The 25398-nt window shown below is 52.1% G+C and overlaps 8 protein-coding genes across 8 annotated transcripts; 4 read left to right on the forward strand and 4 right to left on the reverse strand.

Annotated features, from left to right (window-relative positions):
• The first annotated feature begins 126 nt into the window (after positions 1-126).
• BO83DRAFT_382274 (kynurenine--oxoglutarate transaminase) lies at positions 127-2578 on the forward strand. The gene is made up of 9 exons (XM_025532193.1): positions 127-808; positions 865-933; positions 996-1080; positions 1135-1240; positions 1292-1364; positions 1414-1567; positions 1621-1634; positions 1685-2108; positions 2162-2578. The coding sequence occupies exons 1-9, from the start codon at positions 612-614 to the stop codon at positions 2447-2449; spliced, it is 1410 nt and encodes a 469-aa protein (XP_025383580.1). The 5' UTR covers positions 127-611; the 3' UTR covers positions 2450-2578.
• Positions 2579-2952: 374 nt separating this feature from the next.
• BO83DRAFT_455926 (uncharacterized protein) lies at positions 2953-5266 on the reverse strand (the record flags this gene model as incomplete). Its single annotated transcript, XM_025537050.1, has 2 exons — positions 3504-5266; positions 2953-3437 (listed from the first exon to the last, which is right to left on the reverse strand). Exons 1-2 carry the CDS (start codon positions 5206-5208, stop codon positions 2953-2955), a joined length of 2190 nt encoding a protein of 729 aa, XP_025383581.1. The 5' UTR covers positions 5209-5266.
• Positions 5267-7309: 2043 nt separating this feature from the next.
• Positions 7310-9529, forward strand: prm1 (pheromone-regulated protein PRM1; the record flags this gene model as incomplete). The annotated part of the gene is made up of 1 exon (XM_025527923.1): positions 7310-9529. One exon carries the CDS (start codon positions 7310-7312, stop codon positions 9527-9529), a length of 2220 nt encoding a protein of 739 aa, XP_025383582.1.
• Positions 9530-9938: 409 nt separating this feature from the next.
• Positions 9939-14453, reverse strand: BO83DRAFT_347070 (putative xanthine dehydrogenase HxA). Its single transcript, XM_025528802.1, has 4 exons — positions 14010-14453; positions 13753-13956; positions 11748-13702; positions 9939-11699 (listed from the first exon to the last, which is right to left on the reverse strand). Exons 1-4 carry the CDS (start codon positions 14241-14243, stop codon positions 10016-10018), a joined length of 4077 nt encoding a protein of 1358 aa, XP_025383583.1. The 5' UTR covers positions 14244-14453; the 3' UTR covers positions 9939-10015.
• Positions 14454-14710: 257 nt separating this feature from the next.
• BO83DRAFT_382277 (uncharacterized protein) lies at positions 14711-17214 on the reverse strand. The gene is made up of 2 exons (XM_025532194.1): positions 15120-17214; positions 14711-15000 (listed from the first exon to the last, which is right to left on the reverse strand). The coding sequence occupies exons 1-2, from the start codon at positions 16817-16819 to the stop codon at positions 14925-14927; spliced, it is 1776 nt and encodes a 591-aa protein (XP_025383584.1). The 5' UTR covers positions 16820-17214; the 3' UTR covers positions 14711-14924.
• A 394-nt stretch (positions 17215-17608) lies between these two features.
• aarA (L-aminoadipate-semialdehyde dehydrogenase) lies at positions 17609-22428 on the forward strand. Its single transcript, XM_025532195.1, has 4 exons — positions 17609-18067; positions 18126-21417; positions 21477-21801; positions 21856-22428. The coding sequence occupies exons 1-4, from the start codon at positions 17696-17698 to the stop codon at positions 22157-22159; spliced, it is 4293 nt and encodes a 1430-aa protein (XP_025383585.1). The 5' UTR covers positions 17609-17695; the 3' UTR covers positions 22160-22428.
• Positions 22429-22842: 414 nt separating this feature from the next.
• On the reverse strand, positions 22843-23737 carry BO83DRAFT_347080 (uncharacterized protein). Its single transcript, XM_025528803.1, has 3 exons — positions 23226-23737; positions 23107-23179; positions 22843-23044 (listed from the first exon to the last, which is right to left on the reverse strand). Exons 1-3 carry the CDS (start codon positions 23609-23611, stop codon positions 22919-22921), a joined length of 585 nt encoding a protein of 194 aa, XP_025383586.1. The 5' UTR covers positions 23612-23737; the 3' UTR covers positions 22843-22918.
• Positions 23738-24639: 902 nt separating this feature from the next.
• Positions 24640-25184, forward strand: BO83DRAFT_149142 (uncharacterized protein). Its single transcript, XM_025526227.1, has one exon. The coding sequence runs from the start codon at positions 24750-24752 to the stop codon at positions 25026-25028; it is 279 nt and encodes a 92-aa protein (XP_025383587.1). The 5' UTR covers positions 24640-24749; the 3' UTR covers positions 25029-25184.
• The last annotated feature ends 214 nt before the right edge of the window (positions 25185-25398 follow it).

The following is a 25398-nucleotide window of genomic DNA, read 5'->3' on the forward strand; positions in this document are numbered from 1 at the left end:
GACGCGCGCGATAACAGCCGGCTGACTAAGAACAGTAGCTGTCCGTTCTCCTGGGTGCCTGAGGAACTGATGCGTCACTTCCGATGCTCGGTCTGATTTACAACCAGAACATCACCCCAGTCAATAGCAAGACAGCATTCATTCATACTGCATCAATTGATTCGTCGACAGTCTCTAATAACGTCTAGCTGACACTCGCGCACTCCCTACCGAGGTCCGTTCCGAACTCACCGTTATCGCGCCCATCGGAGCTCATCACTGTCTACTACTGTCACTGCTACTGTCATTGCTGTACTTGAGGTAGGGATGCACATGCCGGAGGATGGCGGACAGTCAATTAATCCCCTTTGGTCCTCCAAGCACTAGAACTTCTATGTGACAGAGAACTCGTGTCGAGACAGTCTCCAATCCACACTTGTGGAACGGTATCTTATCAGCGCTGTCCGACCCAGCAAAGCACGCAATTATAGTTGGCGGCCGCCAAAGCGAGTCCCGCTCTTGTCTCCCCCGGATCTGATCTGACTCTCTCTTCGCTACTTTTCGAGCCACTCTTCTCTTCCCTTCTCTCCTCCCTCCCCGCTTTCCTCCAATTCCCCGGCCCAGCTGCCTCTATGTTCTCTGGCCACCGCGCTGCTATTTTCTCTACCAGAGCCATCAAGTTCCAGCCCTCACCGGCCGTTTTCCTGCGCCCCTCGTCCACTCCCACACTACCCCGCCAGTCTCTCTTCCGAGCGATGTCGGCCACCACGGCTCGTCCCGACCCTTTCAAACCGGCAGCCAGAGTCGCTGGCCAGAGACAGGATGTCTGGTGCGATGCGCGCGAACTCTCCCCTTGCTGCTTCTCATTGTCTGACCGGATGGCAGGTCCATTGTCAATGAGGCCGCCGCTGCCTCCCCCGTCCAGCCCATCGTGAACATGGGACAGGGTTTCTTGTGAGTTTTAAATCGCCGAACCAGGATGACTTGAGTTTCTGACCATGATCCTACTTGCGCAGTGGCTACAACCCTCCCAAGTTCGCCCTGGATGCCGCCAAGGAGGCCCTTGACCGTGTCGACTGCAACCAATACTCCCCCACCAAGGTACAACCAGACTGTGACATACCCATACCGGAACATTTGCTCACCTTCGATTAGGGACGCCCGCGTCTGAAGAAAGCCATCGCCGATGCCTACTCGCCTTCCTTTGGCCGGACTCTCAACCCGGACACCGAGGTTACGATCACCACGGGTGCAAATGAAGGTGGGACATACTGGGTTGTGTGCGCGACTGGTAGCTGACAGACGGTTCAAGGTATGCTGAGTGCCTTCATGGGCTTCATCGAGCCCGGCGACGAGGTGATCATTTTCGAGCCCTTCTTCGACCAGTGAGTCGTCTTTACTTCTGCCATGCGAACCCGTCTGACGGTCCCAAAGGTACATTAGCAACATCGAGATGCCCGGTGGAAAGATCCGCTACGTCCCGCTTCACCCTCCCAAGGATGGCGCGACGAGGACTTCCCCTGCCTCCGAGTGGACGATAGACTTTGAGGAGTTGGAGAACACCATCAACGAGAAGACGAAGATGATTGTAAGCGTGCCTTACTTCCTCATCTATATTGCTATAACTAACCATGTCTTTAGGTCCTGAACTCTCCGTAAGTAGCGTGACAAACGACATGCCAAGCAGCAAACTGACCAAGCACAGTCACAACCCCGTTGGCAAGGTCCTCTCGCGCGCAGAGCTGGAGCGCATCGGAGAGCTTTGCGTGAAGCACAACCTGATCATCCTTTCCGACGAAGTCTACGACCGCCTCTACTACGTCCCTTTCACCAGAATCGCTACCCTGTCTCCTGAGCTCTACGAGCGCACTCTCACTGTCGGCTCTGCGGGCAAGGCCTTCTACGCCACTGGCTGGCGAGTAGGATACCTCATCGGCCCCGAGCATTTGATCAAGTACGTGGCCGGCGCGCACACCCGCATCTGCTACAGCAGTGTGTCTCCTCTCCAAGAGGCTGCCGCCGTTGCCTTCGAGCAGGCCGACAAGGTCGGATTCTGGGACGAGAGCCGGGCTGAGATGAAGAAGAAGATGGAGCGTTTCTGTGAAGTCTTTGACGAGCTCAAGATCCCTGTGAGTACTTCAGCGCCGACATCTTCTAAGGCCTAAACTAACCTAGCTCGCAGTACTCCGACCCCGAGGGAGGCTACTTCGTTCTTGCCAACATGTCTTCCGTGAAGCTTCCCGAGGACTACCCATTCCCTCCGCACGTCGCCAGCCGTCCTCGCGACTTCAAGCTGTGCTGGTTCCTGATCCACGAAGTCGGTGTGGCAGCCATCCCTCCCACCGAGTTCTACACCGACGCCAATGCGCACATCGCTGAGGACTATCTCCGTTTCGCTGTCTGCAAGAACGACGACGTGCTGGAGACGGCCAAGGAGAGGCTGCGCGGTCTGAAGAAGTATATTGCATGAGCGTTTTCAACATGTTTGATTATTGTGACGGGCTAGCATAGAGCGGGAATTTGATATTGCCTTCAACGGCTGGTTCAACACTACCCACTATATAGGAAGAATAGAGGACTTCAAAAGGGCACATTGGCACAGAATTCAATTTTCATCATCCATTTTTACTATCTTCATAGTACACATTCCCACTAGTTTACTCATGCCACATCTACCACAACTAAATGATCGTATCTCAGGCATATTACACAACGATATCCACCTCACAGACAAGACATCATATCCATCCGAGCCCCCTTCTCTCCTCGTCTTTGCCTCGAATCCCCTGCTTTAGAGCAACCAACCCAAGCAGACAACCGAAAGAAAGAAATTCAGACAGAAAGACAGGTAGAACAGACGCAACGCAACGACCAGCATCGCGTCAGCATCCCATCCCACTCATCCTCCCATCATCATCCATCCTCGGGCCAACATCTCCCCCAGACTCCCCTCCCCTCCCCTCCACGACTCCCTCACATCTCATCCCCCTCATTAAACCCCTCGATTTCCATGTCTCCCGTACCCGCCCCATCCCACCCATCCCCCCTCCTAAAAACCCGCCTGTCCTCGTCCGCCACTTCCTCATACCCTTCCCCCCTCATACGCTTCATCGCATCCCCAACAGTCGGGTGCGTCGTCCTGGCGGCCCTCAGAATCCAATACGTGGACTCCAACGCCTCAATCACCCGACTATAACCTCTGCCACCAATGGATCCCAGCAGGCGACGATACTCACTCCGACACACTGGATCGTGGCAATTGCGGCGGTTTCGGCCGTCCCAGTCGGTTTCGCAGGCATGGCGGGCGCCGGTGATGCGTTCCTGGATGGTCACATTGAACTCTTGCAGGAATTGGTAGCGCAGGGAGGGTTCGATGTGATTTGGGGCGTTGGAGAGACGCAGTTTGTCCCGGATGAGACGGTAGAGGTAGTCGGTTAGGTCGGGGAGTTCGATGGTCACTGTGTATTTGGGGTTGGTTAGTGAGTGTTTTGTGGGGATGGTCGGGAAAGGTGAGGGATCTTTACTGAACAGACAAGCCGCGAGAACACGACGGAAACGATCCTTCTCTGCGGCGTCATCGAATTTCACCACGTACATTACTCTATTTGAGCAACGTATCGCGGTCTTATCACCTGGTAGTCCGGCGGTCACGAAATCAAGCCAGTCCGTGAAAATGAAGTAGTCGCCTTCTCTGAAGTTCATGTTGAAGTGGACTGCTTGGCGATGACGCTCTGGCATGTCGTAGTGATGGACGCAGGGGATCATGGGGGGACCGACGCGCACTCGTCGGGGAATTGAGGTCTCGCGGCATGGATGCTGGAATACCATCTGACCGCAGTAGAGCCAGTGAGGTTTGATGTCCTCGAGTAGGTGGTCTCTACTGCAGTAGCGTACTTCGGAGTAGGGCCCGCATCGTGGACAGATCACTGTTGCTCCGTCCCAGAGGTTGCAGCGTTTTTCGCAGTGGGCTTTGGCACAGGGGAAGCCGTGGCTGTCGAGCTGCCAGAAGAAACCTTCGGGTTTCTGGGCGGAGAGGGTGCCCTGGGCGTTGGTTATGGCCTCGTTGGGGGTCGAGAGGGAGTGGGAATGGGTGCTGCTTGGGGGTGTGGGTGGGAGGGGGTGGGCGTGGTGAAGACTAGTGGCATGGCGATGACTGACTGCCTTGGACGAGGAGGGCTCAGAGGATGGCTCAGTTGTCTGGGGGCTGGTTTGCAGCGTTGTGTTGCTCCAGCCAGTGGATGCTGTGGACACGGGGGTGGAGGTTGAATTGTCGATTGAGCTGGGACCTGCGGTATCTGGGTCCGTTTGACTGAGTGGTTTGTGGGAGTTCAGGTTACCAGGTGTAGCAGCTTCACTAGAGAGTTCTGGAATTGGAGACAGTATTGCATTGCTGGAGCGTGCTTCACAATTGCTATCCTGTCTGGGGGAAGACTCGTCTGATACTTTAGAAAATGCTGCCATGGTTGCCTGGAGGGAGTCAGATGAATTATTGAGAAGAGCACGTTTTCCAGAAAGAACCGTGGCATATGAAGGAGTGATCACAGTTCTTCTCGCCCTGTCCACTGGTTGGGGACCACGCTGAGTATTTATGCCCTGCAAGGTATCGTTGCCTGTGACTGCGTTCACTGGCTGGATCCGCTGCTTGCCTTTGATGTCCAACTTGCTCAGTGACTCGATCAGAGTTCGCTTCTTGTCACTGTCCACTGTGCATCCCTGGGACACATTGTTGTCTGGCGTGGGTTTCTCTTTACTTGCAGCAACGCTAGAGTACAAGCCTTTGGCTGACATACGACCGAAGTGTGACAGGTCCTCTATATCCTTTGAATGAGACGAAGCATCACTCAGAGTATTCGAATCCGCGATAGGCTTACTGTTCAATTCAGAGCCCTGGCTCTCAGACGTCTCACTTCCGGAATCACCTAGCAGGAGTTTCTTCTTCTTGTTGTTGTACTTATCCTTCTTTTTCTTATTCCTTTTGGCCCTTGCCTCCCCGGGAGGTTCCATCACCACAATCCGGGGAATTGAAACAGCACGTTGGCTGTCGCCAGCAAGACCCTCCTGGGGATTTTTCGGAGTAGATGAGCGACTGATAGTCCGCGCACGTATGAGGTTTATCGCGCCGGATCGCGTGTTGCTATCTTCGTTCTCACCCTTCGCCTCCTCTTCTTCTTCTTCTTCTTCTTCTTCTTCTCCTACTTCATGTGGACTCGTCAGTATATCCTTCTGCATTGTGTATGTGGGAGTGGGAAAGGATAGATGCGTTCAGGCGCTGCTCACCTGAACGGTTACTATCCAAGTTTTGTGGGTGCATGTTTGTGTTCATCGTGGTGTTGGGGATGTATCTGTACCTGTTGTTCCCGTGACCAGAATAAGCGAGATGAAGTGAATGCGCTCACTTTCTCGACTGCTCTGTTGGGGCTGTTTGCTCTTCCAAGATACGGAGGCGGTCTGCGTTGTGCAAATTCATTCAATGACAGTTCTTTCAAGCGATGGTGATTTACCAGAGAGTGATTTTACAGCATCAGTCTAACTTGTTTTCACTAGAGCTCCTGACTGGCAGACCTGGTATATTGCATGAAGAGGACTTTGATGCCAGACTTACATTCCCTTACTGGGAATAAGGCCAGATCGTGAAGGAGGATGCAATACCAGCAGAATGGGGAGATCGTTGTGAGTGTGCATTCAGACTCTGTCTGCCAGGCTACTCTACGTCACCATGGTGCGTGTCTTGACAATGAATACTGACGCCTTTTATGTAACTATATAACTGATAGGGAAGGCAACTACAGAGTTCGATCCCACAGAAGCATCTGTGGTGAATCTGCTTGATCCGTGCCTTTTTCAACAATTACAAGAATCGCTGTCTTTCTAGTTGGAAACTTACGGCAGATGCCCAGTCTAACCTGTGAAATGCCACTGCCTCCAAATCATATACCATCACTAAGCGGGAACTAGCGGAATACATACTACATTTGTCTATGATTGATACGCACTATATTGGTTTCATCACCTCAGACATCGGAAATAGCATCTGGGAGACGCACAGTCCAGGAGGGTAAACATTGTGGATTGGGCAGATGTCACTCTGGCTGGCAGGTGAATCTGCTTAACCTCACATGATCTATCTACTCAGAAACTGTACTGCCTACAGCAAACTCTCTTGTAGTGACTCGTCTCATTGCAGGAGCAAATAGGAGTGCTAGCAGAGAAGGCATGGCGGGTATATGAGACACTCCTGATTCAGATGCCTCAGTACATATTCATTTATTTATTACTGTCACTTACAACGAATTCCCAGAAATGTAAATCTAGCCGTGTCACTCAATGCCAAGATTTTTAAACGGCTGAGAAACCCGGTTGCTTTCAACTAATCTTGTTGTAGTCGTTGGACATCACGTGCCCGTGCATTTCATCCAGTATCCAAACGCCCAACTCGAATGCGAACTCCTCTTCAACCTCTCTCCTTCTGTTGTTCATCAAAAGATATTTTTAGAGCGTCAATTTGAGTCAAAAAGCCGTGGCTAACTTTCTCGCGTCTACTCAGAATCTGCAGCTCTGAGCCAGTCAAGTGTTCAACAACACACGGATCTTCCCCTTCCTAGTACCAACATGCAACGGGAAGCGCCGCCAACCCCCAGGCCATCAAGCAAAAAAAGCCATTAGATCAGGCTTCAATGTATGAAACTGCCTAGCCGGCTCTCTTGGTGATTTTCGCAATGTTGTGGGCCCTAGCTGTCCTGAGTTGCGGATTGGACTACAGCGCCGTAATTCTAAGCGCCGACACGGTACCTATATTTGGCTGGCCTGCAGAACTCTGAAGAAACTCACCGGCATAGGCTCTACTTACAGACACTGCGCTAAATGAAACTTATCGTGCAGATCGACCCGATCAGCTGCAGCCTTTGATCTTGTTATTTGCTATCCTTGTTGGCGCTGGTCGCTCTTACTGGCTGCCGTTGGCCGTGTCTTCAACCTGTCTTTGTCTCAGCTATTATTGACCTGGTCACAATGGAAGTCGGTCTGTTACCTCAGTCGCCCATAATAAGGTGGGTATACCCTCCTTATTGTGACATTGCTATTGATTCTGCTTCTTTCATCTGTTGTTCTCAAGTGTTACTCTTTTTGTTTCTTCTCGCCTCGCCATACAGCTCTTTAATTTTGGTCATGCAGTACAGCTTCTTGACAATTGCCTTCTGCTCATTCGAATAATTACTGCTGGTCAGGATTATTCTTTCTTTGACATCTGCCCTGCCATCTTTCTATACCTTTCGTGGTAGACATCTTTTTCATTTTTGCACCAAATTCTCTCTGCCTTATAGCAAATTTCGACATGTTGTTTTCAAAATCTGGTCGGACAATCTTTCCACTTCTACCACCCTATGGGGTTCAAGATCCCAACGGCGTTCAAGGTCGAGTCATTCCTGTACACCCTGATGGCTCGACACCCTACCTAGGCCTGCGGGCGCGCCTTTCCCAAGTCTGGCTTAACCGGTGGACTGTTTTGCTCCTGCTAGTCCTGGCCCGAGTGCTGATGGCGGCTTCGAGCATAAAAACGGACATGAATCGAGCCAAAAGCGAGGCCCTATCCGCATGCACAAGCGTTGAATCCATGGGCGATGCAATGGTCTCTATGCCCCATTACCTGGCGGAGGGGGTCAATGAGCTCACAGCAGACGGTGTCAATGTGGCAGTTGATGGCCTAAAGACGCTTCTCATGCTTACCTTGACGGGTGTGGAGGAGTTGGTGATTTTCTTCGTCAAAGTGATGTACCAGACATATCTGTGCTTGTTTACGCTCGTCGTACATGGTGTGGTTGATGTTGGACTCAGCTTAATCGAAGATGTCACAGACGTTCTGAATTCCACGGTCAAGACTGTGGCGAAGGATATCGCGAAGGTCACCGAAACGTTTGAGGATGACTACAATGAAGTAATCTCGAAGATAAACGGGGTTGCCAGTTTATTCGGAGGATCAGTACCGACCTTGAATATCACCAGCGAGATCGACAAATTGGAAAATGTACAGCTGCCTTCCTCCATTGATAAGGATCTTCAGAAGATCAACGACTCTATCCCGAATTTTAACGAGGTCATGAACTTCACTGAGAATGTGATTCGTTTTCCCTTCGACGAAGTGAAGAAACTGGTCAACGAGTCACTAGGCAATTATACCTTTAATGCCTCCGCCCTCCCTGTCCCTACGAAAAAGACCCTGACATTCTGCGATAAGAACGATGGTATCAACTCATTCTTTGCCGGAGCAACCGATATAATCCTAACTGCCCGCAAAATATTCATCGCCGTTCTGGTCGTCGCTGCCATTATCGCTTGCGTCCCCATGGCCTGGCAGGAGATCCGGCGCTGGCATACGATGAAGGAGCGCTCCCAACTCGTCCGCAAGGAAGCTCATGATCCCATGGACGTCGTCTACATAGTCTCCAGGCCCCACACGGCAGCAATGGGTATCAAAGCCGCTAGTCGGTTCAGTAACAGCCGCAGACAGATTCTTGTGCGCTGGGTGATCGCATATGCGACCTCCCCCGCAGCTTTATTCGTCCTTCTTCTCGCACTGGCTGGCCTGCTATCCTGCCTCTGTCAGTACATTCTTCTCAGCGCCGTCAAAAGAACAGTTCCGGAACTCTCCAATGAAGTAGGCGATTTTGCCGAAGAGGTTGTCAGCGTCTTACAAAATACATCTGCTCAATGGGCCAACGACGCCAACAAAGTCATCATCAACGTTGACGACGAGCTGAACGATCACGTATTTGGCTGGGTCAACACCAGCACCAGCGCTCTAAATGACACGCTGAATACCTTTGTCGACAAAACAATCGGTGTCCTCAACGACACCTTTGGTGGTACCCTACTCTACGAGCCTCTTCTCGACGTCTTCGACTGCTTAATTGGCCTCAAGGTCGAAAGCGTCCAGAAAGGCCTAACTTGGGTTTCCGATCATGCCCACATAGACTTTCCCCTCCTCCCCAATGACACTTTCTCGCGCGGCGCAGCAGACAGTATCAACAGTTCCGATGCATCAGACAGCTTCCTCGCCGACGCCGGCGACGAAACATCCAACAAGATCACCGAAGTCGTGTACAAGGTCATCAGCGCCCTAGAAAAGGCTCTCCTGATCGAAGTCATCATTGCTTCATGCATCCTTCTGGTCTGGGTCATCAATGCCATGTTCGGCATTCTCCGCGCCCTAACACTCTTCTGGGGCCGGGATAAAAACCGCGGCGAGGGCGGACCTGCTCCTCCCCATTCACGACCAAACCCAGGCTCTGGTCCGGACATGAATGGTTTCACCGATGTGCCCCTCACTACTCTGCCGAGTCACCGTGATTCCGAAGAGACTGCTGCACGCTCGCAGCCGGCACCCCGCTACGAAGTTGCGACTAGCCAGGGAAGTTCTGCCGCCGTGGTGAGCAGCGACTCGGAGTATCCGGACGAGAAAGTCGGGTTCGCAGGCCAGCGCAATGCTCTCCGAGTGGATGGAGTGTCGGACCTGCGAGGAAGCAGCTACGTGGAGTATGGAATGGAGAAATATTGATCTGCTGCCTGATTCATGTGATTCGAACTCGCCATCTTACCAATTCTTTGTTTCTTAGCCAGCTTGTACTCAACTCGCCCTTTCATTGAGCGTCTACCATATACCCATAGACCATCATACCAACTCAATAAACTCTTTTCATGCCATTTTTACTCCGTATAGAACATGTGATTCTTACGAATTCCAAACAGTCCCTGTCGGTATTTCTAAGCAGTGGTAGAAAGCCAACTCGTCCACACACGCATACACGTGTTTGTTACATACACCTAATTCATATTGGACCAGTAAGAACACTGATGCTGGCAAACCGATGTATGTACAAGCGATCCAGTCACCAGTATCAGGTATTTAAGGATATGGGGAAAGGGGTGTGTCTGACTCTGATTATTACTACTGTTGTTGAAGAGGTCAAGGTGGAATAAATATTGTATTTATGCAGTCATTACATCCAGTAAACCAATTGATAGTGGTGTCCTATCATGCTAGCTATATCGCTACAAAGAAACTCTTCTCGCCCTCCTTCGGCACTACACGCGCTCTTTCAATAATCGGATCAGCGCAGCTGACCCGGATCCGCTCCGGAGTCGCTGGACTCTCTAGTCGCAACACTTCCTGCACGTTCCATTGTTGGCGCGCTGCCTTGAGCGCATCGCGGATGGCAAAGAAGACGGCGCTGCCCATGAACAGCGGCGGCTCACCAACACCACGAGATCGCTGGATAGTGCGCAAGTTCTCCCATTCCACATCCTTTAGCAGACTGACGTTAAAGATTTGGGGAATATCCCGGAATCCAGGGATCTTGTAGTTACCGGGTCCCTTGGTGAAGATCTGTCCCGAGGCCCGGTGCCATAGACTCTCTTCGGTGGTGAAAAGACCCTGGCCTTGGATGAAAGCGCCTTCGATCTGTCCGTAGTCGATCGATGGGTTGATGGTACGGCCAACGTCCATTTTGATGTCAGCACGTAAAGGAGTCCAGTCGCCTGTGAGCGTGTCAATCTGCACCTCGGCAGCGGTCACACCCTGAGTAAAATAGAAGAACATCTGGCCCTTGTTCTCGCCCCACACGTAGCCAATGTCCGGGGTGCGGTAGTATCCCTGCGCGGAGAGGTTGACCCGGTCAAAGTAGGCCGCGTGAGCAAGGTCCTTCATAGGTGCTCCCGGCATCTTCTCCCGGTACGGCCGAAGACGTTCATTGAGCTGCTCGCAGGCGTTGTAGATGGCGTAGCCATTGAGGTCAGAACTGGCCGACGCAGCCGTGGACGATGTGTTGGCCACAGTATTTGTGGCAGTCTCCGATATAAAGACGTTGGATTGAGGCACACCCAAAGCTTCAGCCGCAATCATAGTCATCTTGGTATGTAGCCCTTGACCCATCTCCACTCCACCGTGAGCCACAAGGACACTTCCGTCGTGATAGATATGCACCAGTGCGCCAGCCTGGTTCAGGAAAAGGGCTGTGAAAGAGATACCGAACTTGGTAGGGATGAGGGCCATTCCACGCTTCGACCACTTGTGCTTCTTGTTATACTCCTCCACAGCCTTCCGTCGCTCCTCGTACGAGCTCTCATCCATAACTTGCTTATACATCAACGGCACATGCCAATCCTTCAGCTCCTGATTGTAGTGGGTTTTTTCACCAGGCTTGTACATATTCTGCCAGCGGAGTTGTTCGACTGGTATCTGAAGATGATCCGCAACCTCCGATATCATGCACTCGGCGAAGAACATACCCTGAGGGCCGCCGAAACCACGGAACGCGGTGTTTGAAACGGTGTTCGTCTTGCAGATGCGACCACGGACGTGCATATTCGGTATATTATACACTCCGTCAATGTGTGAGAGCGCTCTTTCTACTACTGCACCAGACAGATCTTGGGTGTGACCACCGTTGGCGTACACATCTGCGTCAAATGCAAGCAGTTTACCTTCTTTCGTCACTCCCACCTTCCAGCGGCAGAGGAATGGATGACGTTGACCCGAAGTAGCAATGTCCTCATCACGATTGAGCATGCATCGCACGGGCAACTTCGCCTTTGCAGCAGCTGTGGCACAAATACCAGCCAGCTGAACCGAACGTGTCTCTTTGCCACCAAAGCCACCTCCAAGGCGCTTCACCCGAGACACGATTTTGTTGGCAGCTACACCAGTTACTTGTGCAACGTAAGTTTGCCTAGAGATAATCAGTAAAGCCTTTCTTGTGGTAGTTGTTGTGACTCACGTTTCTGTAGGGTTTTGTGTTCCACTCCAGATCTCCATCTCTCCATCCTCAAGCTTGGGGATAGCAACACAAGCCTGAGTTTCCAGGTAAAAGTGTTCCTGACCACCCATTTTTGACTGTCCAGTAAATACATAGTCTGCTTTTTTGAAGGCACTCTCTGGATCCCCACATTTGATGAAACGGGAGTGTTCAAAGAACGACTCGCCCTCGATGGCTTCTTCCATACTCAAGATTGCTGGAAGCTCTTCATATTCTACCTTGACCGCTCTCGCACCCTCCTCCGCGATCTTGGCCGACGTTGCGAGAATCATACCAATCGGCTGGCCAGCAGTCGTGACCTCATCAACCGCGAAGAAAACTTCATCGCAGTTTGGAGCTCCCCACCAATTGGCTTTGGGGTTAGGGAGATCGGTATGATCCACGTAATTAGCAACGCCAGGAATATCGAGAGCTGCTGAAGTATCCACACTCAGAATACGAGCATGTGCCTTAGTCGAAAGAACCATGCAGCCGTAAAGCTCGTTCTTCATCAAAGGCATGTCATCGGTGTACTGTGCTTCTCCAGTAGCTTGTTTTAGTGCAGAGACATGAGGACTAGCCTTTCCGAGAATCCTCTGTTGATATGCTGCAGAAGCCTCATGGTCTTTCTCTCCGGATGAAATGGCTCTTTCAATCTCGGCAATGACATCTTCATCAACATCCGCCTCTGTGACCTGGATGGAGGACAATACATCATGATAGAACCGGTAGAAGAACCCCAAGGCGAGAGACTTCCTGTAAGTAGCCATTCCCCCAGGAACACCGAACTTCAAGTCGAAGTCCTTCTCTAAGGCACCCATGGTACCCTCAAGGGTAGCAGGGTTGGTGAACTTCTTGCCGGCCAGAAAGGCCTCTGCGTTGCGTGCGGACACGGTCATTGGGGCCAGTCCTCCGAAGACTAAGTTCACGCTCTGCACGTCATGGGAAGGAGAAATTGAAACCCGCAAAGCAGCGTTCACTATCGCGATGTCATCATCCTTTCTCTTTGACTGCTTGTAGGCACGCAGATATTCTCCCGTTTCGGACGCGACTGGGATCCGTAAACATGCGATAATAGCATTAGGCGGGAGCGCAGTGGATCGATAGCCCTTGAAGAACTGGCTCATAGGAATCTCGATAACTTCACCCAACGACATGGCTACAAGGACAGTGTTGGTAGCCACAAAAACCGGGTTCAGGTCAGAGATTGGAGATGCTGTAGCCAGGTTTCCTGCTGGTGACGCGACATTGCGGATTTGCCTTCCTGCAAAATAGCGTAGTTGCTTCTTGATGGCGTTGAATGGCTGGCCTCGCAACGGCCCATAGCGCTCGAGGGCTTCATCACAGATTGATTCAAGGTCGGTCAAGGAGACATTGGCCCCGATCTCAAGATGGTCGTCCTTGAGCGAATACTGACGTAGTTCCGGAATATCACCGACGTAAACAGAGGTGCTGTACCTCATGGCCTTGAATTTGACCTCAATCTGTGTCTCCGTGCTCCCTCCAATGATCTTGGAATCGGGATGTACAGCCTTGATCTCCAATAATTGTTCAAGAGTGACCGGACGGTACCACTTCTTTTTCTTGTTACCAAGAACTAAAGGTCGAAATTCGTGCTTGTGGAGCTGAGGCGGGAAAATCAGTTCCGTGCCCGGGCTGTATTCAATAAACTTGGGCGGCGTGAATTTCGGTGCATCTCCATCTGTGGTGTCTGCTGATGACTGCTTGCAGCAACCCCCAGCACCGTTCTGCTTATCCATGCAACAACCTGTTCCACCGTTGGCCAGGGATTTTCCGCAGCCCTTGGGAGCGGTGAAGCTCTGAGCAGCATCCAATATGGGCCTGTACCCGGTGCAACGACAGAGATTCCCGTCAAATGCTTCTTCGACGTCGTGTTCGGTCGGCGCGGAGTTATTACGTAGGAGGGCATAGAGGCTCTGTAGATCCGTCAGCTTAGTCCCACCACACCAGCCCTCGAAGAGCATACCATGACAATTCCCGGCGTACAGAAACCGCACTGACTTCCATTTCCAACCGCAAGCCGTTGTTGAACAGCATGGGGATTCTTCACATCGCCGATACCTTCCACGGTTATAACATGTTTCCCGTCCACACTGATCAAGGGGGCGAGACAAGCGTTGACTGAGGCATGGTAAAGCTTCTTCGTCGTCGGATTGAAATGTGATACAACCTGCTTCATGTCAACATGAACCTAGATATCGATAGAATGACCTGGGTACATACCACTGTGCAAGCACCACAACCACCTTCCGCACACCCTAGCTTGGTGCCTGTCAGGCCGATACCCCGCAGATACTCCAATAGCGTGACTTCAGGATTGATCGAGTCGAGAACGACCTTTGTACCGTTGAGATAGAAACGAATAGTGTCGTCCCAATCCTCTGTGAGCTGAGCCAAGGTGACAGCCTTGCTGGCAGCCACCGTTGGCTTTGGTGATTCTAAAATGCCTGGGGCCATCTTGTTTCCTGAAGCTCAAATGCGGAAAGTCGAATTCCCCGCCGAAATGAGCGGACGCCAAGACCGGCCGGTCAGTGTGATGATAATTCAGTTGCTTCAAATTCAGAATAAAATAGCATCCATGGAGGTATGCAGAGCAATATTTGTTCAAAACGTAGAGGGAGATACTATAAAACTTATGGTGGCAAAATGATATAGAAAGGGGTGAAGTACTCCCCGGCATAAGCTAACCAAGGAAATGGAGTCATGGACAAGCTTATCGTTGCCTCCCCACTGCGGTTATCGCTGGCTATCGATGGCCCGCCCGGCGGCGATCGCCACTGTCCGATGGGCGGTAACCTACGGCAGATGTCATCTGATCACTAATCTGGCGACTTTCACTGGTGCCCGCTGAACCAACTAGTAGTAGTGAGTACTCTATACGACCTAGTTAGTAGAGTCTCGATTATATTATTAGGAAATGGAAATAGCAAAGCAACAAAGTATATAGTAAGAGATTGCGGCCTAGTACCAACAGCAAGAAAGAAGAATAGGTATCGATCAACGCCGCTCCCAATGCTCTGGCCGAAGCCACCCAGGCAAAGATAGTAAATAAACAGTTCAAGCGAAGAGAAGCAATGTACACCAGCCAGTACTAGCGATAACATGTCTATAAATACGAGCGATAAGAAAAGACATCAATTATACTTTTGGCTTGGCTCCAATGAAGTCCTTTTCTTCTTCCTCCCATTTCTTGCGTTCCACGACGCTGCGCGCACTGCAAATTGATAGATTGTTAGCTCATACCATTCAATCTTTGGTTCTTTCCTTTCGGTCCCCTCATACGGAGAAGACTAAAAGGCTAGAACATTTGGAGGCCTGTGTCGGTGTACTTACCGGTATGCTCTCACGAAACGCCACACTTCCGTGTCCGCCAAGTTCCAGGCCTCTGCCACATCAGTGATACCAATTCGGTTGGTACCTTTGCCCTTCAGGTACTCTCGTGCCTGTTTCAGGATTCCGTACTCCTTCTCTACGCCTTGCTCACTCGGGTTGGCCTGTTGGATGGATTCCTTCTTCTCTTCTTCATTCTTTGCATCGACCTTGCCATCACGAGGAATCTTGAAACCAAACTGCCACTCAAACTCGTCCAAGAGCTCGGACGGCAGAGACTGCCCGGCCTGAGGAGGCAGCGACTCGACAGTCATCCATAGTGAGGTGCCTACAACGGCGTCATCGGCAACGGCTCTCTTAAACACAACAGCTCTCGCGGAACCGCCGATGTCAGTACCAAGGTGCTCTTTGGTCACTTCGGCCAACCATACATCACGGTCTGTCTCGCGGCGAATGTGCCGCGTTGTGACCTCGGTGGAATCCTGCTGCAGACTAATGAGCGTAAAAGGATGAGGTAGAGTCCCGATCGTGAAAACTTGAGTCGTATTCCTGTAGGTCGCTGGCTGGCTGACCTGCATGGGCTTTTCAGCATCACAGGGATGACATTTCGGCGAGTTCGGAGGGCACGAGCGGGGAACGGGAGAAGTAGGACATTGCACCAGGGCTTTGGCAAGCCGTAGGGCCGGTTCCACCAGAGCCGTAGTATGCTCGGGAAATGGTTTCAATACAGCAACGCCTGCAGGGAAGGAGTTTTGGAAAGTGTTGTGCAAGTGGGCATTAATTAACTCAGCCAAGGCCAATCGCCCAGCAGTAGGCGAAGAGACAATCTTCTCAGCGACAGTAGGGTAGTGGCTAGTAATGGCAGCCGAGTCATACAGAGCCAAAGCGCTAGGCTCTTCCACCTTGAAGAACTCGGTCGGAAGAAGATCGATCAGAGAGGTGGACTTGTCATCCACCTTGTTCATGGCTTCCTTGATTGCATCGTTGATACGCGACTTCTCTCCAGAGAATAAAGCATTCCCGAAGCCATCGAAGCGGGTGATAAGGGCAGGATCAGTGCCCCGACGCAGATAAGTGAGAAGAGCATTATCGTATCGGGCCATGGGAAAGCAGTGCCAATCCGCAAGCATACCATCACCCATATGACCCCAGGCCAGCCACCGAAACAGCTCACTTTCAAGTTCCGGCTTGAGACTCAATGGCTGGACAAGCTCGTAAAGCTGGTTGTTCATGGCCTCCCCAGGGCCAAGAATGACGGGGCGGAAACCCTGCGCAAACCAAGCCCTGCGCCAGGCGAGAAGCAGCTGTGCGTCCGCATTATCCTCCTCCCGATCGTTTCCTTTGTTGGGCTCGTAGTACGTGTAGATGAACGGGCGATTTCTTAGAGGAGGGAGGACGGAACGGTTCTCATCGAGGGTGATCGATGACGAGAAAGGGTTGATCCACGACCAGTCGCTGAACCATTTGGACTCGCCGCTGGTGCTGTTGGGTTGCGGTTCCGGAGGAGTATGCACTGTCGAGTGGAATGATGGCAGATGCAGGTTATTTAACGAAGGAAGTTTCGGGTGAGGGACATATTTGGCCGCGCCGGAGACTTCCTCGCCAGTCGATGGGTCGGTTACTGGAGATGAGGAGAAGATAACCAAGACAAGGGCAACAAAGACGATGATGGTAATGAGAGCCGTGCTCCGATGAGGGATCATTTTGACCTAGGATGCACGGCCTGGATCAGGCCCGAAACAATCAGGGGAAATTCTGCCGAGTAGAAGTTCTGGCTGTCCAAGTCAAACGTGAGAAATTGACCGGATGTTCTTCTGTGAGGCCTTCTGCCTGTCCCAATGCGGGTAGGAAACGAACGGTAAGTAATAAACTAGGTATTACGGCCAATGTCTTTAGGGGGTTAGGGGATGAAACTGAAGGAGCGAAGGTTGTTGAACGAAGGAGTAATATAATAACAGGAAGAAAAACGAGGTGTGAAAGAGACGTCAGAGACACGTCTATTAACCCATGGCAAGCGAGAGTGAGAAGTTGACAGCCTGAAGCACCTCAGCAGGATTGGAAGCATAGACTGAAGGCAGCGTTGCACTTTGTTCCTGATCAACCCAATGCGGAAGTGCTTGGAAGGGGTTCAGAAGCCTAGACCCAAGCGGGTAAGTCAGCGATACGACCGTGTCTCCATTCCAAGTGGATAAAGATAAAGAGTCCCAGTTAGTTGAACAGAATGTGTGGTAAGCCACCACCTCGTGTGGCGGTGCAAACAGAAAAGCGGTCAGTGTATTATTACATTTTGTTGAAAGTACCCCAGAGGCGGTGAGATCCCAGCCATCGAAATGATCCTCCCAAATTGTGGGGAGGAAAAGGAAAGGAAACCTCAGGCTACTAAAACTAGTACTGTCTGGTGGGCTGCAGCCGACATCGGCACTTTTTCTCGCGTGCCCCTCTTGACTCATCGTCGATCGCTGCTCTTCCCATCTTCAATTCCAATTAAATTCCCTAATACCCTACTGACCTTTCATATTCCGCCAAGTGCAGTTGACGTCCCTCATCCCCCCACTTACAAGGGCATCGCAACTGTAACAATGGCTGTCGAATCAGTCTCCTTGCAGGAGCGCCTCGAGCGATGGGCTCAAAGACTCCAGAACCTCACAGTGTCTCCCCTCACCCGAGACTATCCCGACAACCAGAAGCAGGAGCTTCCCAAGAGGGCAATTGAAGCCTTTGAGTCGATTCAGCTGTCCAAGGAAACGCAATCGGACTTGCAGAAGATCTCCGGCTCTTCGTCCGGATTCACTGTCTTCCTGACGGCTTTCATTGTGCTCGTTGCACGCCTTACCGGTGACGAGGATATTGCCGTCGGAACCAGCTCCAGCGACGATGGTCGTCCTTTCGTCCTGAGAGTCCCAATCGAGGCATCCGAAACCTTCCTGCAGCTGTACGCCAAGGTCCAGAAGGTATGACAAAAATTAAGGGGCGTATACCATTGTTGTAGCTCATCTAACTCTTTCCTAGGCATTCGAGCAAGGCTCGGCCGAGATCGTACCTCTGGGCAGTCTACGATCCTATATCCAAGAAAAGTCTCAATCTGAACGCTCTCCCGTCCTCTTCCGTTTTGCTGCCTACGATGCCCCTGCTGCCTCCCAGGATTACCCTGCCAACACCTTCGAGACAACTGATCTCGTTGTCAACATTGCTCCGATCAGTGCATCGGATGGCTCCACAACCCAGGCGGAATTGGGAGCTTACTACAACCAGAGACTCTTCTCCAGTTCGAGAATTTCCACCATTCTCAAGCAGCTTGCCCGTCTGGTCGAAAATGCGACCAGCAACCCGGAACAAGCAATTGGGCGCATTGACTTCATGACCGAGGATCAACTGGCCCTTCTTCCGGACCCGACCTCCGATTTGAACTGGTCCAATTTCCGCGGTGCTATCCATGACATCTTCGCCGCTAACGCTGAGAAGCACCCCGAAAGACTCTGTGTAGTGGAGACCAAGTCGGAGCGGTCTCCTCACCGGGAGTTCACCTACAAGCAAATCAATGAGGCCTCCAACATTTTGGGCCATCATCTAGTCCAGGCGGGTGTGGAGAGAGGAGAGGTCGTCATGGTGTACGCTTACCGTGGTGTTGACCTGGTGGTAGCCGTTATGGGTATCCTGAAGGCTGGCGCGACCTTCTCGGTCATCGACCCTGCCTATCCCCCGGAAAGACAGTGCATCTACCTTGATGTGGCTCGCCCTCGGGCATTGATCAACATTGAGAAGGCAACCAAGGATGCCGGTGAGCTCTCTGATGTGGTCCGCTCATTCATCAATGAGAACCTGGAGCTGCGCACGGAAGTGCCTGCCCTGGCCCTTCGCGACGATGGCTCCCTCGTCGGAGGATCGATCAACGGCCAGGATGTCTTGGCCAACCAAGTTCCATTGAAGGCCAAGTCTGTTGGTGTCGTCGTCGGACCTGACTCCACCCCGACTCTGTCCTTCACTTCTGGCTCGGAGGGCAGGCCCAAGGGTGTCAAGGGTCGTCACTTTTCTCTCGCATACTACTTCCCTTGGATGTCCGAGACCTTCAAGCTTACCCCCAACGATCGGTTTACCATGCTCAGCGGTATCGCTCATGACCCGATCCAAAGAGATATCTTCACCCCTCTTTTCCTGGGAGCTCAGCTGCTGGTTCCTGCCCGGGAGGATATTCAGAACGAAAGGCTTGCCGAGTGGATGCGCGAGTATGGAGCTACTGTCACTCACCTTACCCCTGCCATGGGTCAGATCCTCGTCGGTGGTGCTTCGGCACAGTTCCCCTCGCTTCATCACGCCTTCTTCGTCGGTGATATTCTGATCAAGCGAGACTGCCGCTCTCTGCAGGGCTTGGCCCCCAATGTCAACATCGTCAATATGTACGGAACGACTGAGACACAGCGTGCGGTCAGTTACTTCGAGATCCCGAGCTACTCGAGCGACGAGGGCTACCTGGACACCATGAAGGACGTCATCCCGGCAGGTCGGGGTATGCTCGACGTTCAGATGCTGGTTGTTAACCGCTTCGAACCCAGCCGCATTTGCGCCATCGGTGAAGTTGGTGAAATCTACGTCCGTGCCGGTGGTCTCGCTGAAGGCTACCTGGGTTCGCCTGAATTGAATCAGAAGAAGTTCCTCAACAACTGGTTTGTTGATAACCAGACCTGGGTCCAGAAGGACCAGGCCAAGGCAGACAGCGCGAACGAGCCCTGGAGGCAGTTCTACCAAGGCCCTAGAGATCGCTTGTACCGCAGTGGTGACCTTGGTCGTTACACTCCTTCGGGAGATGTCGAGTGTTCGGGACGTGCAGATGATCAGGTCAAGATCCGTGGCTTCCGTATCGAGCTGGGTGAGATTGATACCCACCTGTCTCGCCATCCCCTGGTGAGAGAGAATGTCACCCTGGTGCGTCGTGACAAGTTCGAGGAGCGGACTCTGGTCAGTTATTTCGTGCCGGACATGAGCAAGTGGGCTGCTTGGCTGCAGGAGAAGGGCCTCGAGGACGATGACTCTGCTGAAGGAATGGTCGGCATGCTTAGACGGTTCCGTCCTCTTCGTGACGACATCCGTGACCTGCTGCGGACCAAGCTCGCCTCCTACGCCGTGCCGACGGTGTTCATCCCCCTCAAGCGCATGCCCCTTAACCCTAACGGCAAGATCGACAAGCCTGCGCTACCCTTCCCCGATACCGCAGAGCTCAGTGCCGCGGCTCCTCGTCGCAAGTCATCTGTGGTCCAGGCTCTCTCTGAAACCGAGCAGGCGCTGGCTTCAATCTGGGCCTCCCGCATCCCCAACCTTACTGCTCGCATGATTGGACCTGATGACTCCTTCTTCGATCTTGGGGGGCACAGTATCCTGGCCCAGCAGATGTTCTTCGACATCCGCCGCAAGTGGCGCGGAATTGACGTTAGCATGAACGCCATTTTCCGTAGCCCGACCCTCAGGGGATTTGCCGCCGAGATCGACCGTCTGCAGAACTTCGAGTCTTTCGCCAGCAATGATGACAGTACCGCTGCTAAGGCGGATGCTTCAGCTACCCCTGATGAGCTTGACGACGAATACTCGAAGGATGCCCGGAAGCTGGCAGAGACCGCCTTGCCCGCCTCCTTCCCCACGCGTACCGAGCCTATTCTGTCCAGTGAGCCAACCATCTTCCTGACTGGTGCTACTGGCTTCTTGGGTGCGCATATCCTTCGTGACCTCCTCACTCGCAAGTCGCCCATGGCCAAGGTTGTGACCCTGGTTCGTGGTAAGACCGATGAGCAGGCGCTTGAACGTATCCGCTCCACCTGCCGCGCCTACGGCTTCTGGGATGAGGCCTGGACCAGCAGACTGCAGTGTGTTTGCGGTAACCTGGGTGAACCCCGTTTCGGTTTCTCGGATGCTCTCTGGGATGACTTGACCAAGCGTGTGGATGCCGTTATTCACAACGGGGCACTTGTCCATTGGGTCTACCCTTACTCTACCCTTAAGCCGGCCAACGTCCAGGGCACCATCGATGCTCTGAAGCTTTGCGCCAGTGGTAAGCCCAAGCAGTTCTCCTTCGTCAGTTCCACCAGTGTTCTCGACAGCGACCACTATGTCTCTGAATCCGAGCGCATCGTTGCCGCCGGTGGAGCGGGTATTAGCGAGGAGGACGACCTCGAGGGCAGTGCCGTTGGACTTGGAACTGGCTACGGCCAGAGCAAGTGGGCTGGAGAGTACCTGGTCCGTGAGGCAGGCCGTAGGGGTCTGAAGGGAACCGTCGTTCGTCCTGGTTACGTTCTTGGTGACTCCAAGACCGGAAGTAAGTAAACAATCTCCCAGAATATTGATTCCCCAAGCAAGCTAACATACAAACACTAGCCACCAACACCGACGACTTCCTCATCCGTATGATCAAGGGATGCATCCAGCTGTCTTCCCGCCCCAACATCAACAACACCGTCAACATGGTTCCCGTGGACCACGTTGCCCGCGTGGTCATCGCCGCCGCATTCCAGCCTCCTTGCACTCCCATCGGCGTCGCTCAGGTCACTGGACACCCGCGCCTCCGGTTCAACCAGTTCTTGGGTGCTCTCCAGCTGTACGGATACGACGTCCCGCAGGTTGACTACGTCCCCTGGTCCAAGTCTCTGGAACAGTACGTCAATGACGGGCAGCACGACGACCCCGAGTCCCAGCACGCACTGTAAGTTCCTACCCTACTCAAACTATCCACTACAATCTTAACATCCGATCCCAGCATGCCCCTCTACCACTTCGTCACCTCCGACCTCCCCTCCAACACCAAAGCCCCCGAACTGGATGACGTCAATGCTGCTGCCTCCCTCCGTGCCGACGCCGCCTGGTCCGGCATCGACGCCTCCGCCGGCGCCGGCGTCACCGAGGAGCTGGTCGGCCTGTACGCCTCTTACCTCGTTCAGACCGGATTCCTTCCTCCCCCATCTGCTGCCTCGACCGCAGCTCGGCCTCTGCCTACGACCCAACTGAGCGAGGATCAGAAGAAGGCCTTGTCGAACGTTGGTGGTCGTGGCGGTTCCTCTTAGATCTTATACATATAAGTTTGTCACAGTCTAGCGTGCTTTGCTATATCGGTTTTTTTTCTTTTACACTTGGGGTTATGTGGGTCGCTTGATTTGTGTGGTACATTGTATGAGGTTATGACATTTTCTTTTATGTTTCGCGGGTGACATAAAAAGTTCTTGTATCAGGTTGATGGGAAAGTTGAAAAAGAAATGTATAGAAAGGACACTGTATATGGGGTGGATGGGTTGGTTAGAGGTACTAGAGGATTTCTCTTTTTTCTCCAATGGATTATGAACCAGTTAAAATGTTTTCCTGGTGCACGTAAAATTTGTTTTAATGGAAGGAATCAGTTCCATTAAGACCTCTAGTACTGATGGTGAAGAGACTCGGGTATACAGGCTCTTTGCCAATTTATGAAAGATGTATGGGATTGCTTGGTATCTTTAAAAGTGCTCGAAGTCGGGAAGAACAGGAAGGGTTGAGGATGGAGGCACTGGGAGCAGGTGAAGAGTCTGTCTGGTGAGGTGTTCAAGCTACGTTGAAGGGTTTACACGGATTTACATTGCACATGGTTCTATGCGGATCAATCTTATTCCTCCTAACAAGCAAGACTAGACAAAAATAGCAACTAATGAATGACTCAAAAGCAAAAGCAAGAACAAGACAACCTTCGAGACTTAATCATCACCATCTGCATCGTGATCCGCATCACCCCATCAGCTCCAAATTGATTGGCATAGATGCCAAATGGCTCTTTCCGGCGGTCACCGACCCAGCCACTAGTTAGTACCCCAGGTAGCGTCACCAGTGTCAGTGCCCTGGAAGGTAAAGGACGAGGCGTTCTGGACGATACGCGCGATTGGCTTCTCCGACTGGTCGGTGGTGAAGAAGTCGATGATGAATTTCTGGTTGCGGGTTAGCAGCATGCCTTGATACCGATGTATGATGTGGAAATCGGACTGCGTACGCTTCCATCCATGTAGATTTGGACGCTCTGGTTGCCCTGGAGGTATTGCTGGTCGTCATAGTAGACGGTTGCACTGCTTGCTGTTAGTGTTGTTTTGTATAAAGAAAGACATGACTTACTTGATAAAGGCACTGTTAGGCCTGTAGAAGCCAGCAGCTTCACCCTTCACGGCCTGTCCCATGCTCTTTGAAGTCAGATCAAATGTCAAATCAACCCGGGAGATGTTGACTTTGCCGCTGATGCGGTCATGGTAGTTCCAGTGATAGCAAGAGCAGCCATTCGCGTGCGCCAAGGATGCCTCCAGCATCTGTCGACCCAGGGGCCGGCTGATCTCCTGCTGGAAGGCCTTCTTGATTTGCATCTCAGACACATCATGGCCGTCAGAGCTGGTGATGGTCACTCGGCGGAATAGCTGCAAGAGCTCTTCGTCCGAAGAGCCCGAGTGAGCGACTGCCTGGAGAGACATGGTCTGGACAGGAGGAGCGGTGGTCACAACGGTAGACATTTCAAAATTGTGTTATTTTCAAACTGAAAGAGTATGATCAAGAGGTAGTTCTTGTCGTTGCTTGCTTTGCGAGCTGAGTTGGTGATGATGCTGGGGAGAAGACCTGGAGAGGAATCTGGCTTCCTTATATAGTTTTCGCGACTGAGAAACGACTGAGAGTTGACATTCAGCTCCGAGATCTGTTCCGGTGCTTCGAGCGGTTCGAACTTGGTGATAGCACAGTCACTTCGAGCCAACCCTTCGAGCAATTCCTCTCTCAGGCTTTCCTATCTCAGGCCTGTATGTCGAGTGGAAACTTCGCTACGAACTGCCATCTGCACGATGAATCACATTTTTCAGCTGTCCTTGAGCACTCGGATCTCACAATAGCAAGTCTGGTGTCTTCATTGGGCATGAATCCGGCCTTGCGCTGCGGAAATGCCTGCGATGGGTATCTTCATCGTTGCAAAGCATGACTCTGGAGTACACAGCCCAGCTAGCCACATTTCCATCTCCAAGGTGAGCAGTTGTAGGCATTGACATAATGCTAGTGGGTGTCAACCTATCCAGGAGCTGACACTAGTCTTCCATAAGTCCCGTCTCTCATCGGCTATTATTGCTACTGGTCATCATTGGTGGTTCATATGCGGTTAGAGGCCTATACTTCTTGAGAACAATAGAGAACGATGGGTGCTTGCAGAAATCAAAGCTGTTGGCCATATAGATGCACTCGTTTACTTTGACGCTAGATGACGGCGCCGTGCTAAAATATGATAGACAGACGGTCCGACCTGCATCTTTCTTGGATAGCCTATCCGGTGAGGTTTTGCCGGTGATGGCTGTCGAAGTACATGGAAATAACGCATCTCCAGTCAGCATGGTCAGAGCAGTAATCAGGTATATACACCCATGGTAGTTTGCGCATTCTGGAAGCCCCATGTATGCAAAAGGATCACTCTGTGAGAGGAACCACCCGACACTTCAGCGGTGAACAGCAATTTTCTCGCCATAATGCTCTAGACGAGTATGATCTACACCTAGATGTCTTAAACTTCATGTACCGGTGATTGTCTCTTGGCGTCAGGCTGCGATCAGACCCAGCTCGGGAATTTCTACTAGGTTTCCTTGGGGGCTACCGGGGTGTCCGGACTGTTCGACCATGACATACAGTGCTTGGCTCAAGAGCGCAAAGCCCCGCGACGTACCGTTCAGCCAGCCCTTGATGCTACAAATGTCTGTCCGGTCTTTTGTATGGAATGGGCAGCTCAATCAGGTCTGCGGCCGAGTCAGATACTCTGTGATACCCGCACCACGTGCAGAACGGTTCGTTGATCGTTTACCGAGGCCGGGGGTGTTCCAGTTCTTGTCAATATGCAGCCTTCAGTCGCCTGACGGTCACGTCGGACGAGTCTTTCCCCAGAAAACCAGTGATTCTTAAAGCAGTGGCTGGCGCCACCGCCACCAACACCGTTCATTGGCGGGGTTGCCTTGCTCGAACGGGATCCTACCCCGGTGTCTTATTCCTCTGCTTTCCAGGTGAAGAACCGTGACTTTGTTGTGGCTTCCTCAGGGGTTGATGCGTGCCTAGATTGGCTCGAGCATTTTGTCCTATCAGGAGATCGCTGCCTACTTATGTAGACGAGACGGCAATGCCGATTGCCATAAGGCATATGCTGCAGCAGTGCATTCAACTGAAGGAGTAGAGGTACTGCCGTGATTTAGGCAAAAAGCAGAGAGGATCGAACAGAAGATGGGTAAATATGTGGAGAGACAGAGAGAGAGGAGGAGGAGGAGGAGGAGGAAGAGGA

This window comes from Aspergillus eucalypticola (genome assembly GCF_003184535.1).
Source record: "Aspergillus eucalypticola CBS 122712 chromosome Unknown BO83scaffold_33, whole genome shotgun sequence".
In the NCBI taxonomy this organism is placed as follows: Eukaryota; Fungi; Ascomycota; class Eurotiomycetes; order Eurotiales; family Aspergillaceae; genus Aspergillus; species Aspergillus eucalypticola.